Genomic DNA, 17,733 nt, shown 5'->3' with positions numbered 1-17,733 from the left:
TGTATTTTTGGTAATGTTGAAGGGTGAATGTTCTCTCTAACCCCAAACGGTACGGTTGTATAACTGGTAGGGGTCTGCCTATATACGCGTGTCAATGAGTCGGGTTTGGTTCGGTCTCAGGTGGAACCAGACTTGGATAAGATTTTCAGGTACAGTATCGAGTCCGAACTCAGGTCTAATTGGGGCCTGATAAGAACTACATAAACCAAACTTGGATAATAATCGGTAAAACCATATTTTTTTTTATCATTTTTACATTGAAAAATTGCGGGTCTTAATCAAAACTCAGGTGGAGTATAAAATTTCACAAACTATACCTCTGTCCATGTGCTAATTGGACCTTCGGGTCTGGACTCAAGTCTGTAAACCATGCCCGTTGACACCCCTATGCGGCTATGCCTAACCCCAGCTGCTTTCTCTGTAAAAAAAACAAAACAAAGGCCATCTACGTAATTACTAGAAAATTAAAACTTTTACTTTGTTTCGATGAATAAAAGTGATAGTGTAGATAGTTGACAAAAGATGTAGGGACAATTTGGTGAAACAAGGGTATGAGAGAGAGAGACGCGGACTCCGCCCGCCTCAGAAGTGCCTTCTGTCCCACTCACCTCCCCCCCCCTCTTCTTTTCCTCCCTTTATTATTCATGATAGCAGTAACAAGAGAAGAAGAAACACAAGGAGAGGGGGAAAATCTAGACTCTCTTCAGTTCCCTCTCTCTCGTTCGGCCTCCTGTCTCGTTGAGGCATTTCGTCGAACACTTTGCTTTCAGGCTCGACTGCTGCTTTCTGGCGCTCGGTCTGCCTGCCTGGCCGAAACACAACGCCGGTCTGGTTTTTGATGAGTGGTAGATTGTGGGGTTGATTGTGGGTGTTTCTGTGTCGAGGTGTAGCTCTCTCTCTCTCTCTTGCGCGCGCTTGGTTTTGATGGGGAAGGTGGGTCTCGGGGTGGCGGTGGGGTGTGCGGTGGTGTCGTGCACGTTGGCGGCGATCCTAGTGAGCCGGAGGCTGAAGAGCAGGGCCAAATGGAACAGGGCGGTGGGGGTGCTCCGGGACTTCGAGGAAGAGTGCTCGACGTCCACAGGGCGGTTGAGGCAGGTCGTCGACGCCATGGCCGTCGAGATGCACGCTGGTTTGGCCTCTGAGGGCGGCAGCAAGCTCAAGATGCTCCTCACCTTCGTTGATACCCTCCCCAGTGGGTGCGTGCACCCATCTCTCTGTCTCTAGAACTTTTCTGTTTTGGGGTGGGAAGAAATTCAAGAAAATATGGGTTTTTTCTTACTCCTTTGCTTTTTAGGGGGTTGATAGTGATGGGTATTGGGATTCAGTTAAAGGGGGTTGCTTAAGATTTAAGCTTTGGGTGTGAAGGAACTCCATATGTACTTGTTTGCATTCGTTTGTTGGGGTGTGCTACTTTTTTGTTTTGTCAGGGGTTTTGGTTTTCCTGATTGCTTTTTTACATACTGTTGTGTAAATGGTTCGTATTGATTGCTGTTGGGCGTTGGTGCTGTTATTGGTGTGGTTGCTGCTATTGTTGTTGGTGTTATTGCTGCTATTGTTGTTTGGGAAATGGGGTTCCTAGGATGTATATCGAGTAGCATAAAATATGTTGGTATGATACTTTTGGCGCATATTTGATTTTTTTACCAAGATTGGTGCATGTTGGTTTTGTTCCGGTTTGCGGCTTTGGACTTATGATGTTGGGGAGCCATATAGTGATCGATTCTACTGGTTTACTGTTCTCTGATATTGGTTTGGATTTCATAGAAAAGTTAACGGTGTATGACAGTGGTGTGATTGTGCTGGGAATGCTTAAGGTTAGTTTGTGTAATCCTTCTTTTTATTCTTGTTTCAGCGATGAAAAGGGGATCTATTATGCTCTTGATTTGGGAGGAACTAATTTTAGGGTGCTAAGGGTTCAGCTTGCGGGTAAAAGGCAAAGAATTGTGGACCACCAAGTCGAGAAACAGACGATTCCCCCTCATATAATGACCGGAACAAGTGAGGTAGGTGATGGTTCTTTTTTCTGACTACTATCTTTCACTGTTGCTATTTTCTTTCTCTTCTTTCTTCCCTGGTGAACTTGGAAAATGCTATAAAATATGTTGTAATGATGTATTTTCATTGGTTGGATTACCAACAACAACAACTACGCCTTCATCCCAAAACAATTGGGGTCGGCGATATGAACCAACAAAGAAAATCATTATGGGTCTTCCACATGAATCCTTCTCTTCCATTCATTTCTATCCAATGCCATGTCCTCGGTGAGGTTCAAATCATTCATATCCTTTCTTATCACCTCCATCCATGTCTTCCTAGGCCTACCCGACCTCTTTTAACTAATATATTTTCCCATTTCTCCATCCTTCTAACTGGAGCATCATTAGGCCTTCGTCGAATATGTCCAAACCACCGTAAACGATTCTCTCTCATCTTATTTTCAATGGGTGCAACGCCTACCTTCTTACGTATCTCCTCGTTCCGAATCTTATCTTTTATTGTATTTCCACACATCCATCTCAGCATACGCATCTCAGCTACACTCATTGGTTGGATTACCACCTACCATTATTGTATTTTCATTGGTTGGATTACCACCTACCATTATTGTATTTCCATCTATCAGATTTCCTCAGGCCATTATTTCTGTGTAGTTAATGATCTTTAATATGTTTGGGTTTGTTTTGATAATCATCTGCAACAATTGATCTATCTTATTTTATTTCTATTTCGATTATTACAGGCTCTTTTTTATTACATTGCATCTACCTTGAAGTCTTTTGTTGAAAAGGAAGACAGTTTTACTCCTTCTAGTTCTTGGAGCACAAAGGCGCTTGGCTTTACATTCTCATTTCCTATGAGGCAAACCTCTATTTCTTCAGGTGTGCTTGTGAAGTGGACAAAGGGTTTTGCAATTGATGACATGGTTAGTGTATGCTTTCAAAGGATAAGCTAAAATAAATTTTAGACAACTATGTATTGATTGGGGCGATTGACATCTGATTTCCTTGCTGCTTATATATTCATGCACTCTTAATTGTTTCTGTTTGATAATTGTATGGGTTGCAAATTATCGAGCTACCACAATAGGCACATTATATGCTCGCTAGAACTGTTTCTTTTCATATTGGTTTGCAAAATGATGTGTTGAGCATGATCCATCTTTAACTTTTTCATAGCTTTTTGATTTGGTGATTCCCTTAGTTTCTAGTTTCTAGGGTTTTTCCTTCCGTCAGACCTGTGTATATTTAGCATCCTTAAACAAGTGTTGGATTTCGGTGTGACTCATTATGCTGATGTTTTTTTTAGCGAGTTATCTAGTGGCTTCACTGCCATCTTCTGGTTGTCTCATTTAGGCTCAAGATTCATTGTAATTTTTTCCTAGAACAGGCTTTGTAGACTTGAACTTGGAGGCAACAATTCTTGAATAGTGCAAGATCTATTCACTGTGGCTCTGAAAAGGTGTTCTGGCAGCAAGCAGTCCATCTTTATTTTATCAATAGCATTTATGTTTGCATTTTGGGGTTATGAATATCAAACTTGTAATATGTGTATGATTTATTCATTCTTCCTATGGACTGCTGGTTACGTATTACTACCCTCGAATGTAGTCAGTTCAAGTGGCCCACCCAACCGCCAAGAGTGCTAAATCATGTATGCAATAGTGAGATCAGCCTTTCCTTAGTACTTATTTATTTCAAGCACACTATGTTAGGGCATGTCATTGTTTCTTCTTGTTTTAGTTTGATAGCGTTCTCCAGTTCTTTTTTAGGTTGGCGAGCTATCGTTAGCCCAACTCTTGGCTTGTGTGTTTGAGGATTAGTTTTGGAATTTAGGCAAGAGAAAACAGTTTTTCCGATTTTCTTAGATATTAACTTTTTTTGTTCCATTTTTTGTTGGACTCAACAGAATTAATAATCACTGGTTCCATTTCATTAGTGTTGAAGTTGCTTAATCTAATGAGATGCATACAAGTGATGCCTAATCATTGGTTATTTTATGTTATACGTTTGTTGGTGCTTTAGCAGTAGCTGTTTCTACTTTGTTCCCACCATTCTTTCTGTGACTAGTTCCCTTTTGTTTTGTGTGGCTTGCTTACTTAATTAATAAGTTGTTCCATTTTCTTATTTTTCTTATTGGCTCAAATGGTGTATTCCTTTTCATTGCATTGTTATGTAGTTCTTTTTGTGAGAGTATGTAAATTATATTTTACAATATTTTGTTCTTGTTTAACTGAGCATGTTAATTAAACAATTGGACTTGTCATTATGCTGCTTTTCTGATTGTTTTTTAGGGTTATTAGTGTTATGTCCTCTGGTTCCTGAACTTTTGATGACTAGGAAGAGTATTTCTTTGAGGGTGTTGACTTGTGCCATGAATCTGTCACATATTTTCTGACTATTGGGGTTTGTGTCTTAATTTCAAGGTTATCACCTGAGCTTGCTTTTAAGTGTTCAGTGTGGCCTCTCCCTTAGCTTCACTTTCCTATCGCTGTACAACTTGAGCCCTTCTCGTTGGTAGTTTTATACTTTAGGATCACATTTTCTTTATATCATGTTTATGATCAAAATAAGAGGGAGAAAAGAAGATTTTATTCAAGTCAAGGAGATGAATGTGACAGGCTGAGGGACTAAATTTTGTGGTAATCAAGGAAAGCACACAAACATGTGCCATATGCTATGTCATAGGGACTCGGCCAACTGGTCGCCGCACCCGCGTCGACGCGGGCGTCGACGCATGTGTGGGTGCGGCACCCGGTGCGGTCAACTTGACCCTGTGTGTGGTCAATGCACCTAGGGTCATTTATGTCCAACTTTTGGACTTTATATATATATATATATATTACCGCGCACCCACACCCATGTGACATAGTTCATATGTCAATCAATGGGGAACTTCCTTTATCGGCTTCATGGGCACGTTGTATGTTGTAATCCTGGAAGTTGTGTGGTTGATGTGAAAACTCCAATAAATTAAGGTGGACACTTCTTTAAGATAGCGTTGGTTATTTCTTTAGTAAGGTTTAGTTGATTTTGTGTTCGAAGGTTATTCAAATACCCATGATGCTGGAGTTGTTTTTGTGGATCAGGCACTCCCTTTCTGTAATTCTTTTGTTTTTTGTGGACCATATTATTCTGTTAGCATTATTTTTCACAACAAGCAATTTGTGTCTATAAAGCCATTTCTTTAATCAGTTATCTTTTTGGTGCAGAACTCTCTGACAATTATTTTAAGGATTTTCATATCAGAGATTAATTGTACCACAAAGAAAGAGTTTTAGATGGTTAGGTTGATGTTCACGTCACCCATTGACACCATGCCAATGCGTTCAATTTGTATTAGGGTCAATTGAAAATGATTTAGTTGGATATCAGGGATGGATGGTGAAGGTGCTTCCAAGATTGGCGGCTAATGACATTGTGAATGGCCTGTAGGTTTCTCATAGAATGTCATGAAAAAATGTACTAGTGGCTCCTCGTTGGTTGGCCAAGAAGCTCTACTTTTATGTAATGATTTTGTTTTCATGGTTTTCATGCCACTGAGGGATATCTTTCTTGATATCTGTTATCACAAAATGTGGGCGATGGAGTTACATTAATGCAACCCACTCATGCACCTAGCAAAGATTCCTTGGGTCTGTCTGGACTTTGAGCTATCAATTGTGCTACTAGAAAACATTCTGGTATTTTTTGTGAGCTGAGACTGTTCGGTATAGACTTCATCTTTATGCCCTAGATCTTTAAGTCTGACGTTCGTTATGTGGAGATGCAGGAACAATTGAACATTTATGTTTATTGGATTTTTTCTTAAACAGACTTCTGCAGTCAAGAATTGAACATTTATGTCTAATGGAGTTTTTCTTAAACAATCTTCTGCAGTTATAATATGTCAAGTTAAAATTGATAGAATTTATCTATAAAATTAGTTACAGAGCATAAGCTTTTAGAATTTTTTGTCTTTTTTGTAGTAAATGAGAGAAAATGAATGTCTTTGGTTATCATCTAGAACATCATTGGTTTGATTCAGTTAAGTAATTCCTCCGCAATGCTTCCGAAATGTTAAATTCACTCTGTAGGTCCTATCATTCTTGTAGTCTGATGGAGGTGAAACTGTAGCTTTAGCTTTTGTTTCCAACTTCCAAGTGAACCTAGATTTTTGTCTTTTTTGTAGTAAATGAGAGAAAATGAATGTCTTTGGTTATCATCTAGAACATCATTGGTTTGATTCAGTTAAGTAATTCCTCCGCAATGCTTCCGAAATGTTAAATTCACTCTGTAGGTCCTATCATTCTTGTAGTCTGATGGAGGTGAAACTGTAGCTTTAGCTTTTGTTTCCAACTTCCAAGTGAACCTAGATTGATCAAATGTTGCTTTTGAGTGACATCTTTACCATATTTCTGTTAATATTGTAGAAAAGTTGATGTCCTTGTCCTTGCAGTTTTTGTTTTTTTATATATTTCTGTGTATCTCTTCTTTGGGACTGTTGGCTGTATTCAATGATCTGTGCACACTAATAAGAGGTATATGCATCTGAGTTTGATCTCTTCAAAGTGGATAGTTTAGTTCATTTCCGGCATCCACTCTGCCATTCAATTACTGTTCATTAGGATTTGTTGATATACGAGGTACAATGACAAATGTCTTTTCATGTTTCTATCTGCTGGGTTTTGTTTCTTTTTTTTTGGTTTCTAAGAAATTATCACGAGAAAATTTTTAAATCTTATTTAGACTTTTGTGCAACTCAGGTAGTGAATATGGGTTGCTTCTGCGTCCATTGCAAGACCCTTTTCTATCAGAGTAAGTCCATAGTGATTGGGGTTTTTGTTGCAATTTCTCTTAATTTTCCAACTAATATAGGAATATATGTCCTTCATTAGTTGGATAATAATCTTCTACTAATGCTTCCTCATGTTTTATTAATGACGAGGCATTGGATCATAATGCATTGTGGTTTCTGAGCTCTTCTTTCTACATTCTCCTCTAGTATTCCATTTGACTGCTTGTAGGGCACTCACATCTGTTACTACAGTAGGTTCAATTATTTGAAAACAGAATCTTGTGCTTTATAGTTGGTACCCAGTTTTTCTTATGTGTGGTGTGGGTGTGAAGCTCTTCAAGTGTTGTTTATGACAAAGTGTAACTGGAGTGGCTATTCCTGTTATTTCTGTATTTTGGTGCTTGTTGCACTATAAGCATTCAGTGACACTTTCTGGATATGTAAAAGATTTGCTTAGATGGCATATAGGTCACACCATTTTTTTACCGTTTGATTGTTGTGTCAGCTTTCATAAGGTGTCATTTCTAAATCTTGCATGGATCAGTAAGCATTGTTAGAAGATTCATGGAACATTCTAGGCAATATGTGGTAACACTAGACCATAAAGTATTAGTATAATCATTTCCTGCTATATTTGCATGTAACAAATGCTTCCGTTAGGTGTTCTATCTTTCTTGTTGACCACCAGGCAGTGGCCTGAAGATGTCTGTAGACTCTGTACTATTAAGCACGTGAATTTTATGCTAGATCATGAAGTGATTTTACTAGAACATGAAATGTCTGTAAACCTTGACATGAGTAGTTATTACTTGCATTAGAAAGCTGGCTAGCAATATGTGCATGTATTAAGCAGTGGCACTTCACATCACTCACATCCGATAAAGTGCAGTGAGTGCACAAAATCAGAATGTTAATACATAAGAAAAGATCGGTAACAAATTTTGATCTGGTGTTGTGAATTGTTCAGGTAATGCATGAAAAATCACTCTCATATAGGGATGCACACGAGCCAGGTTAGATCCGAGCTTGGGCTGGCTTGTCTCAGCTCGAGAGGAAGAAGTGGCTGTTCAAGCTCGGCTCAAACAGCCTATGTCCGGGCTCGGCTCAAGTTGAGCTCGAGCAAAGCTCGCGTCGGCTCGAGCTGAACACATTTATAAATTTTTTTAAAGTTTGTGTTAAAAGTTCTTTTTTAAAAACCGTATGTGGTGGGATTTGAACCCAGGTCACTTTCCAAAGAGACAACATACACACCCACTACGTTAACAACTCTTTTTGTGTTCAAGCATTGAAAAATAATATACATATATAAACTCTAATTTCTTTATATAACTATGTGAACCGAGCCTAATTGGGTTAATCGAGCCTAACCGAGCTGGACTACCTGTTCAAGGTCGGCTTGTTTACTACTGAGCCTATGCTTTTGTTCAAGCTTGGCTCATTTATTTTTCAAACGAGCTCGAGCCGAGCTTAAACAGGTCGAGCCCAAGCCGAGCCCGAGCTAGCTCGGCTCGTTGTGCATCCCTACTCTCATAGTAACAAATGCTATATAGCCTTGCATTTCAATTTTGAACCAAGAATTGGATTAAGCAAACATGGTCTTGCTTCTTATCTTTTGAGGAATTGATGGAATAGAATGGGCATAAGTATTTCACTTTTGGGTATTATAGAATGTCGAAACCGCATCTGGTATGCTTTCAACCTGAGACACAATGAAGATGTCAAAAATTGTGTTTAGTGATCTGTTAAATGCTTATGTTTATCTAAGGCACTGCACCTTGATGAACAGTATGAGACATTTATACAATGAATAATTATGTGAAAGAAATGTGAGACGCTGTTGACAACTGAGTTCTGTTGCCTGTGTCGTTACTCCTGAGTGTTAATTTTTCATTTTCTATTAAGCTTGTTGGAGGTTTATCACCCATATTTATTAAAAGGAAATTGGAAATAATCCAAACTTTAGATCAGTTTGGTAGGAGGTTTATTTTTTTGGAGAGAAAGATATCCACTACTTTGGAGCAATAAAGTGCTAATTTGATATTGACAAGAGAAATAAAAAATGGATTCCACAAATCATCGGACTTGTATCAGCAACCCTCAATGTATTGTCGCTGTGGTAGCCAAGAGTTGGTTCTATATGTTGTATAACTGTATCATTATGTTCTCCATTTCAATTGCTGTTCTTGTTCTTTTTTGAACAAGATGGTTTTTTGTGTTTTCCTACACCTGGTTTTTGTCTTTTGATATTCTGTAGGGAAATATAGCTGAAGGATCTTCCCCATTCAACATAACTGTCTGGTTTGATTTGTGCAAGTGCCTCATGTTTGTTTCTTTACTTTTTTGCTCCTTCATTTTGAATGAAATGTGAAACCAGATTTGCTAAAACTTAAATATATGATCTTGTTACTGTTATGTAACTTTATACAATTGATGTGAATGAAATTGCCCTTAGTAAAAAGATGGGCACACACAGCGTGCTGCTGGATTATATCTATTTTTCTTTTTAGTTTCAAGGTTGTATATTGTAGTTTATTTGTACAATGGACTGATGGAGTGTATCAAGAACTGATGTTGTGAACCTTAGCAGTCAGTAAATTACTAGTTGTTTAATTGGTCTTTTCGTCTTAACATTTTTCCTAGTTTACTACATATTGATTTTGTTTCCTGCATTTTGTAAGGATCTGGTGTGAAATTTATTTGCTTTGTGGGTATGTTTTTTATCAAGGTGGTTACAGGCTATCAATGAAATTTATCATTCCGGTGAAGAGGAAGAGTTTCCTGTCTATCTTTTGGCAAACATCCTTTTTCTTTTCAAATTTGACAATTTATTATCTTGTTTCCTCTTTTTCTCTTTTAAGGACACCACCTGATCTTCAACACTAAGCTTAAGCCTGTGTCATTCACCTCATTCATTATGAATGTTCCCTTCTTTCTACTGAAAATATTAACCCTTATTAAAGAAAGGTTGACAGGCTTTCCGCCTTTGTATAAACTAGTCTTGCCGATGGAAAAATGGACATGACAAGGAGTTGACATCCTTTTAGGGAAGAGTAATTCAAAATTTAAAATCACCTTTAATGGGGGAAGGACTTGTTTATTGCTCAATTGCATTGCACCAATCCAATAAACTTACATCAGGCTACATGTCTACTTCACATTGTTTGTTCTGCTGCAGTTTCGTTGTTGGCATTGCTGTCTTGCTTTCCTTTATTAATGATTAAATATGCAATTTTTTTCTTTTGCTGGTTCTCTTTGTATGCTATGTTTGTGACATGGCCTCAAATTATTGTGATATATGTTACCTAGGTCTAGGCTTTCTAGTCCTGTAGGTTCGTTGTTTGGCTAAACTGCATCATGCAGTCACATGTATTTGGCCAGCCTATTTTCTCAGTATACCGGATGTTGATCAAAGATTTCATATGTTGGTATGATTTATTTTTGAATAATTGTTACTAGCTATTTTGGACATCAAATTGATGAGATTGGTGAATGATAGCTTTCTTTTTCCCTGTCTGTTTTGCAGGAAGGAAAAGATATCACAGAATGCTTACAAGAAGCGATGGGAAGAGTAGGACTAGATATGCGTGTAGTGGCACTGGTATAATTGGGTGTTTTTGTTCATAGTTCCAGTTTATATATTCATATACCATTATGTCTTGCACTACTGATCAATTATGAGATGAATGTGACTTATCATGATTAGCTTATTGCTTAGGAAAAGTCGGATACAAATGTTTGTCATGCCCATATCAAATATTCTCCATGTTGTCAAATATTGAATGTAGGGATGCACAACGATCCAAGCTAGCTTGGCTTGGGCTCAACCCGTTTAAGTTCAGCTTGAACTTGTTCAGAAAAATAAATGAGCCGAGCTTGAACAAGGGTTCAGGTTCAGTACATGTAAATGAGCCGAGCTTGAACAGCTGGTCCAGATCGGATAAGCTTGGTAAGTCTGATTAAGCTCGGCTCACATAGGTATATAAAGAAACTAGATTTTATATATGTATTATTTTTTTCATAATATGGTCATAAAGAAAGGTCCTTGTTTAGTGGGTAAGTTGTTGGTCTTTCTTGGAAGTAGCGCGAGTTCAAATCCCATTGCCTTCTCCTCTTTCAAAAGGCTTTTGGCATGATTTACAAAAATTTTTAAATTAAAGGTATTCAGCTCAAGCCGATCCGATCTCGGGCAAAGGGTGTTCAAGCGCTGCTCGAGCTTGAGCCGAGCTTGACCAGCCAAAATTTCTTCTCGAGCCGAGCCGAGCTGAGCCACCCCAAGCTCGGCTTGAACTCGGCTTGTGTGCATCCCTAGCTAGGTTGAGGTAACATGTAATGAAGTGGATTGAATCCGATACACATGCAAGAACACACTTTCAATCAAGTAAAAATACTTGATTAAATCACGAAACCACCCACACAAGGGTCTACAGACTTGTTATTGCATAGAAGCTATGTCACAGGGACTCGGCTAGCCGGGTGCCGCACCCGCGTCGATGCGACTCGACGCGGGTGTGGCACCGGGTGCGGTCAACCCGACCCTGGGTGCGGGACCTGCGCCGGGGGAACCCCCGGACCCCTCTTATATATATACACATTTTTGCCCCTGCCGCACCCCCGCACCCGGGTTTTTTGGAAGTGCCAAATCCCCGCACCCGCACCCGCACCCGTACCCATGTGACATATCATAGAAGCACTCAAGAATGAGTTAGGAATACAAGGCCACAAGAGACCAATTTATAATACAATGGAGCCAATGGGGTGCAACTCAATATGGCTGTTGGGGCTGCACTCAACAGTCATAAATATAGCTGTTGGGGCTGCACTCAACAGTCATAAATATAGCTGTTGGGGCAGCTCCAACAGCTATATGGAGCTGTCCCATCATAAATATAGCTGTTGGGGCAGCTCCAACAGTTATATGGAGTTGTCCCATCAAATCTAAAAAAGACAAAAAGGTAAAAAAAGAAAAAGACAAAAATAAATACATGAAATAAAATGCAAAAATGTCAGCCCCTAATGGGCTGATACCTATTACAGAGAAAAAACCGGAATACCCCTAATGGGTATTTCAGTTAACAATAAACACATATATACATATACATGTATATATACATGTATATATACATATATATATATACACGGATATGTATATCTTAACACTTCAGCCTAGGTATAGAGTGTTTGATTATTGAAACACAAACAATATTATATAGTTAGAAAGAAGATGATGATTGCATCACACCATTCAAACTGGTATGGATTATATGAACAAGTATTGATTTGCAACTAATAAGCTATCATAAGTCTAAATTTCAAGTAACCACAACAACTGGTCTAAAGCTCAAGCAATCACAGAAAAATAAGAAGCTAGCAACTAATATAAAACACCGAAAGGAGATAAGCGAGTGGAAAGAATGAATTTGAGACACAAATAACAAATAAAACAGACAAAAAACAGAAATAGCAGAAATAAAGCTTGTCCTTGGACATATCCTGATACACCTTCATATCTTGACTCAAGCTTGAAAAACACTCTTAAAGGAACCAATCTCAGAAAATAGTTACAGAAAAATTTAGGAAATCTTTGAGTTCTTCAAATGTTTCTCTGAAAGTTACCAAATTCAGGAAAAAAAGAGTTTATCTCAAATGATTCTAAGAATATGTTTAGTTTTTGTTGTGGTATAATATGCAAATCTAAAATCTTTTCTATAAATGTGGAAAGAGGCCAAAACACTCTTTACACCATACCCTATGGTTGCGATGATTGCCCAAGCAATTTTACTATGTGACCTAGGTTAATACTGCACAACCTAGGTGACGATATTTTTCAAGGTCCTACCGACCAACCGTGAAGGTCTTGCATGGGTCGCTGGTTGCACGGGCAACTGTTTAGCATGCATTTGACTATGTATTAAATTGAATGCCTATATTAGGTTGATCAAATGATTTGGTGAAGCACTAATTTTATTTTGATGAATATAAAATTGTTTGGCATCCTCTATGCTATGAGTTTGTCCAGGCTACTCTTAGGCTGCTATTCGAGAAGTAATCCCTTCTCTTTCTTTCTGTCACATATGAATGCCCATATCTTGCTGCATGTTAACTTGTACAGGTCTGACTTTGGTGAATCTTTAATTGTACTAGAGGTTGGTTTTGTTGACACATAAAACCATCATAGTACAGTGTTCAGAGAAATGATGCTGCATATAAGTTTTTTGACATATTGTTTTTTGCACATCCAATTTTCTTATTGTGACATTAAAGAAAATCTCGACCAATATGTTGGACAAACACCTTTTCTTCATTGGGGGATGGCTACGGTAGCCACAATATTGATAGGGTTACGTGAACATAGTGTTACTGCAGCACTAATTTTCAAACCATTCTTGAGCATAGCTAGTGTCGATGCAGCAATTAATATGGAAATCACTTGTTCCAAAAGTCATGGATAGGCCGCTTAAATGTGGTGGTGTTATGCAACATACATGTCCATGCAGAATATTATTCATTGGTGGCTGATGCTTGATGACTAGTAGCATAAGTGAGTTATAATCTTGCTTGGTACTGCTATTAGTGATGGGAGGGTGGTGATAGCATGTTAACTCATTATGTTTGATATTGCTAGTTGGGTTTAAGCTGCTGCTGAGGATGATCTCTGCTGTCTTTGCCTTCAAATATTTTCGTACGACTTGATGCCTCATGTACTGTCTTTTATGTTGTCATGTATTCCTGTGCCTCAATTGTAATATGCTCAACCATTAGTTGATTTTGTTTGTGGCTTTTACTTCAGAATTATTAGCTTAATATCACCAACATGCTTTGGCAATTTCATTTTCTCTGATGCTCTAATCTATTTATCCAAATATTAGGTAAATGACACTGTTGGAACACTGGCTCTTGGGCATTATCATGATGAAGATACCGTTGCAGCAATTATCATTGGAACTGGGACAAATGCTTGTTATGTGGAGCGTGCAGATGCAATTACGAAGTGCCAGGGGCTTCTTTCTAACTCTGGAGGCATGGTATTTATTCTTGTCATTGTCAACTTGATCTGTCTGTTACATATGCCTTTTCATGAACATTTTACCATCATGTGATCATGGACAAAACTTTGCTTGCTCGATCAGGTTGTCAATGTGGAATGGGGCAATTTTTGGTCATCTCATCTTCCAAGAACTTCATATGATGAAGCTTTAGATGATGAAAGCCCAAACCCATCTGAACAGGCAAGCCTAGCTAGTTGTATGAAAATACCTATTTTATTATCTTCTCCATAAATGTATGTTTCATCTTTTTTTGATGTTGGTTCTTCAGGGTTTTGAGAAGATGATTTCTGGAATGTACTTAGGCGACATTGTGAGAAGGGTGATTTTAAAAATGGCTGAGGAATCTGATCTTTTTGGTGATGTTGGTTCTGGGCTGCACATGCCATTCTCATTGAGGTTTGTAACTAGTCTTGGCACACGGTACTTTTTCTTTAATCAACTTATATGGGTTCACTGAAGCATATCAAGTTCGGTGTTTTTAGTTTGTTGAAAGACTAACTGCTAATCTACTATGAATCGTGAAAGTATGTATGTCCATCCACCTTTTTTTTTCTGCTTAAAAATGCTACATTGGTCATTAAGGTGTACTATGATATTTACATGACAAAATTGGTGCATGTGTTACTTGTGCAACTACCTGCTGAATAAAGTGAAAATTCTTGTTATGCATAAACCACAACTGGATCTTGATCTCTCTTGCTAATATAATTTTGTTACTATTTAGTTTGATCTCTCTAGTGCATCTGCCTGTTGAATAAAGGGATAAAACTCTTGTTTTTGCATAAACTACAACTGGATCTTGATCTCTCTTGTTAGTATAATTTCCTTGTTACTGCTTAGTTTGACTGTTGTAAGTTGTAACTGAATTCTTTCCTTTGATCTCTCTAGTGCTATTTTTACATGATGTGAAATTTCAATTGAACATATCATGTGTTTGTGAGACTCAAATTTAACAGAATAAAGGTTCCAACTCAACACAAAATGCACCATGAATAGACAAGTCCTTCCTCATGTAAGGAAAAAAAAAGAAAAGCCCTTGTATCAGGGGGGGGTCGCTTAAAGCTTAAAAACTACTCAAAATTTGACATACTCAGCGTTGGATCCAAAAATGTAGTAAATTGGTAAACATTGACAAGGTACAAGAATTGTACATTTTTTTCTTGTTGATGAGAAATGTCTGTAAAAAATAAATTCTAATGGTTGGGTTAACATTGATGGAGCCCAAGAATCAGACAAGTAGTAGGGTGTTTGTTGACAACCCTTAACTCTTTATTGACTTGCACCTAGCTGCACTGACATGCATACCCACACCCTTGCGCATGCATTATGTAGGCACGGGTACTTTGGTCGTTCTGAAGTGCTCATCTTACATGGATGAGATGCACTCTGGATGTTATAGGTGGACTTTTGGGTGCAATGCTAATCAAGATGATAATGCTTCTCCTTTTTATGAATGGAATAGACTTGACAAAGCTGACTGTAATAGTATTTAAAACTTAGTTCAACATTGTTTTGCTTTCACGTGTAGGATGTGTTTTGGGAAATGAGACAAAGGTATTTTTTTCTTTTGAAAAAATTCACAGCTTTGCTCATGCTAGCAAATTTTCTTAGTGCTGACAAATGAAGTACATAGTCAGATAATCATTCTTCTAGTCTATCTTTCGGAGAAGGTTTTCTGTCTGCAATCAATGGTCAGGTCTCTGGTGCCTTCTGTTTGAACTGTGGTTGACATTTCGTGGCTACCTTTAGGCATAGTTTTAACATCATCCTAGTGTAAAACTCTATATTGATGCTGTAACAGCATCATGCTTCTGAGTATGCTTTCACTGCTTATTTTTCTACTCACTTTTTCAGGACACCATTAATGTCTTTAATGCATGAAGATGAGTCTCCTGACTTGAGAGAGGTTGCAAGAATCATGGAAGAAAACCTGGGGGTAATAGGAAAAAATCCTCAAACAATTCTCATTACATAGTCATCAGCTTCTGCAGATCAAGCTTTTTGAGAATGTTCAATTTCAAGCTTTTGTTTTGTGTCCTGTTCAGGTTTCTGATATCCCTCTGAAGGTTCGAAGACTCATTGTGAGAGTATGTGATATAGTGACCTGTAGAGCTGCGCGATTGGCTGCAGCTGGAATTGTGGGGATCTTGAAGAAGATTGGTAGAGATGGTAGCGGTGGTGTTAGTGGTAGATTAAAGGGCGAAAGATATAGTAAACCGAGGAGAACAGTGGTTTCAATAGAAGGGGGTCTGTATGAAAGCTATTCAACGTTTAGAGAGTACATGCATGCAGCAGTTGACGAATTACTAGTGAAAGATGTGGCTGAGCATGTTGTTCTCAGGCTATCAGAAGATGGGTCAGGAATAGGGGCTGCACTTCTTGCTGCTGCTCATTCATCCTCTTATGTTGATAGTCAATAATGGTCTCCCTCTCTTGTAAATATAGATATGATCATCTTATATTAAGAGTGCGAGTCATGTATGCTGTGTCGATTATTTGTTTGATTGATTACATATTTTTTTCAAGTGTAAATAATCGATTATTTCTGTTGGGAAGCATTTTGTTGCTTGGTATTTCTATGTGATTCATAAAGAAACTGACCGTCAGAAGCAAAGCTTGCCATACTGGTGCTAGGGATTGAGTTGCTGTTTATAATACAATTTGTTGAGATAAATTTGCGAAGAAATTGACCATCAAAAGCAAAGCAAGCCATATTGGTCGTAATTCAATTTATAGACAGAAATTTGGAAATGCACCATATTTATTGTCTAATACTGCTAACACATTCTTCTTCTAAAGCATATATCATTTGTTCTTTTAGTTGCAATAACTTACATGTTAGTGCACGTCACTATGTGTTGAGATGTTGCAAGTTCAAAACCCAATAGGGGCGGCTCAAGAGAAGTTGAGGCCCTAGGCGAAGCCTCCAAATGAGGCCCTAATTTTTTTTTTCAATGTCCATAAAAATTCTGTTATTTATTAAAGGGGTTGGACCTTTTTTTTCCTTAAATTCTTGATATCCTCGGTATTTACTAATTGGGTTCATATATATATACACCAAAAAATATAAATTAGTTTAAAAATATTATCTAAAATCTCCACTATTTGCTTTTAGTGATCGGATTAAATCTTTATAGTCAAGCTTTGTTGTTATGTCTCAACATATAGCATATCTAATCCACTTGATCTTTTTTGTGACATAATCAGTTTTAATTTTGAAAAACTTCTTTAGCAGAAGCAACTAGGGATGCACATGAGCTGAGTTTGAGTTTCGAACTCGATGATGCAAAATATATCTGTCCAAGGTCGGTTCAAGCTCGAAGCCGAGCTTGAATGGCTTTGTCTCCTCAACTCGGGTTGGTTTTGAGCTCAAGATGAGCCGAGCTTCAAGGCATTAAAAAAAAAATTAAATATTGTTGAAGGTGGGCTTCAAATACAAACCTCAAGTTTTCCAAGTGACTTACCATTAATCCAAAGCATATATTTTATTCATTGACACCGAAAATAATATATAAATACTAAAAGTACTCTATTAACAAAAGAGTGAAAAACAAGATTCAAACTACAAGCATTTTGACAAAAACCCAACAACCTACCCGTTACACTAACAATAACTTGTTGAATAGAATTGCAAATACATTATATATATACTTTTATTCGAGCCTAACAAGCTTTATCAAGCTTGGCTCGTTTGCTCGTCCGAGCTTTAGAACCATGTTCAAGCTCGACTCATTTGTTCTTCTGAACTTTAGAACCATGTTCAAGCTCAGCTCATTTAAAGCATGGATGAGCTTCGAGCCCAGCTTAACCGAGCCGAGCCTGAGCCAAGCTTGAGTTAGCTCGATTTGTTGTGCATCCCTAGAAGCAATGGTAACATGTATAGTCAAGAGTATTTTATAAGCAATATATG

General features: G+C 38.0%; 1 protein-coding gene across 2 annotated transcripts; it reads left to right on the top strand.

The window, feature by feature from the left end:
• The first annotated feature begins 660 nt into the window (after window positions 1-660).
• Window positions 661-16,437, top strand: LOC149819985 (hexokinase-3-like). Of its 2 annotated transcripts, XM_089982074.1 has the most exons (9): window positions 661-1,196; window positions 1,853-2,003; window positions 2,744-2,926; window positions 10,301-10,375; window positions 13,644-13,799; window positions 13,905-14,003; window positions 14,092-14,219; window positions 15,678-15,759; window positions 15,869-16,437. In XM_089982074.1, exons 1-9 carry the CDS (start codon window positions 925-927, stop codon window positions 16,241-16,243), a joined length of 1,521 nt encoding a protein of 506 aa, XP_089838200.1. In that variant the 5' UTR covers window positions 661-924; the 3' UTR covers window positions 16,244-16,437. The 2 variants fall into 2 exon arrangements, with proteins under 2 accessions (XP_089838200.1, XP_089838201.1); XM_089982075.1 differs by lacking the exon at window positions 13,905-14,003.
• The last annotated feature ends 1,296 nt before the right edge of the window (window positions 16,438-17,733 follow it).

Source organism: Nuphar pumila, chromosome 12 (genome assembly GCF_984573655.1).
Source record: "Nuphar pumila chromosome 12, dmNupPumi1.hap1.1, whole genome shotgun sequence".
Classification (NCBI taxonomy): Eukaryota; Viridiplantae; Streptophyta; class Magnoliopsida; order Nymphaeales; family Nymphaeaceae; genus Nuphar; species Nuphar pumila.
This window is presented reverse-complemented; position numbering and strand designations above follow the sequence as displayed.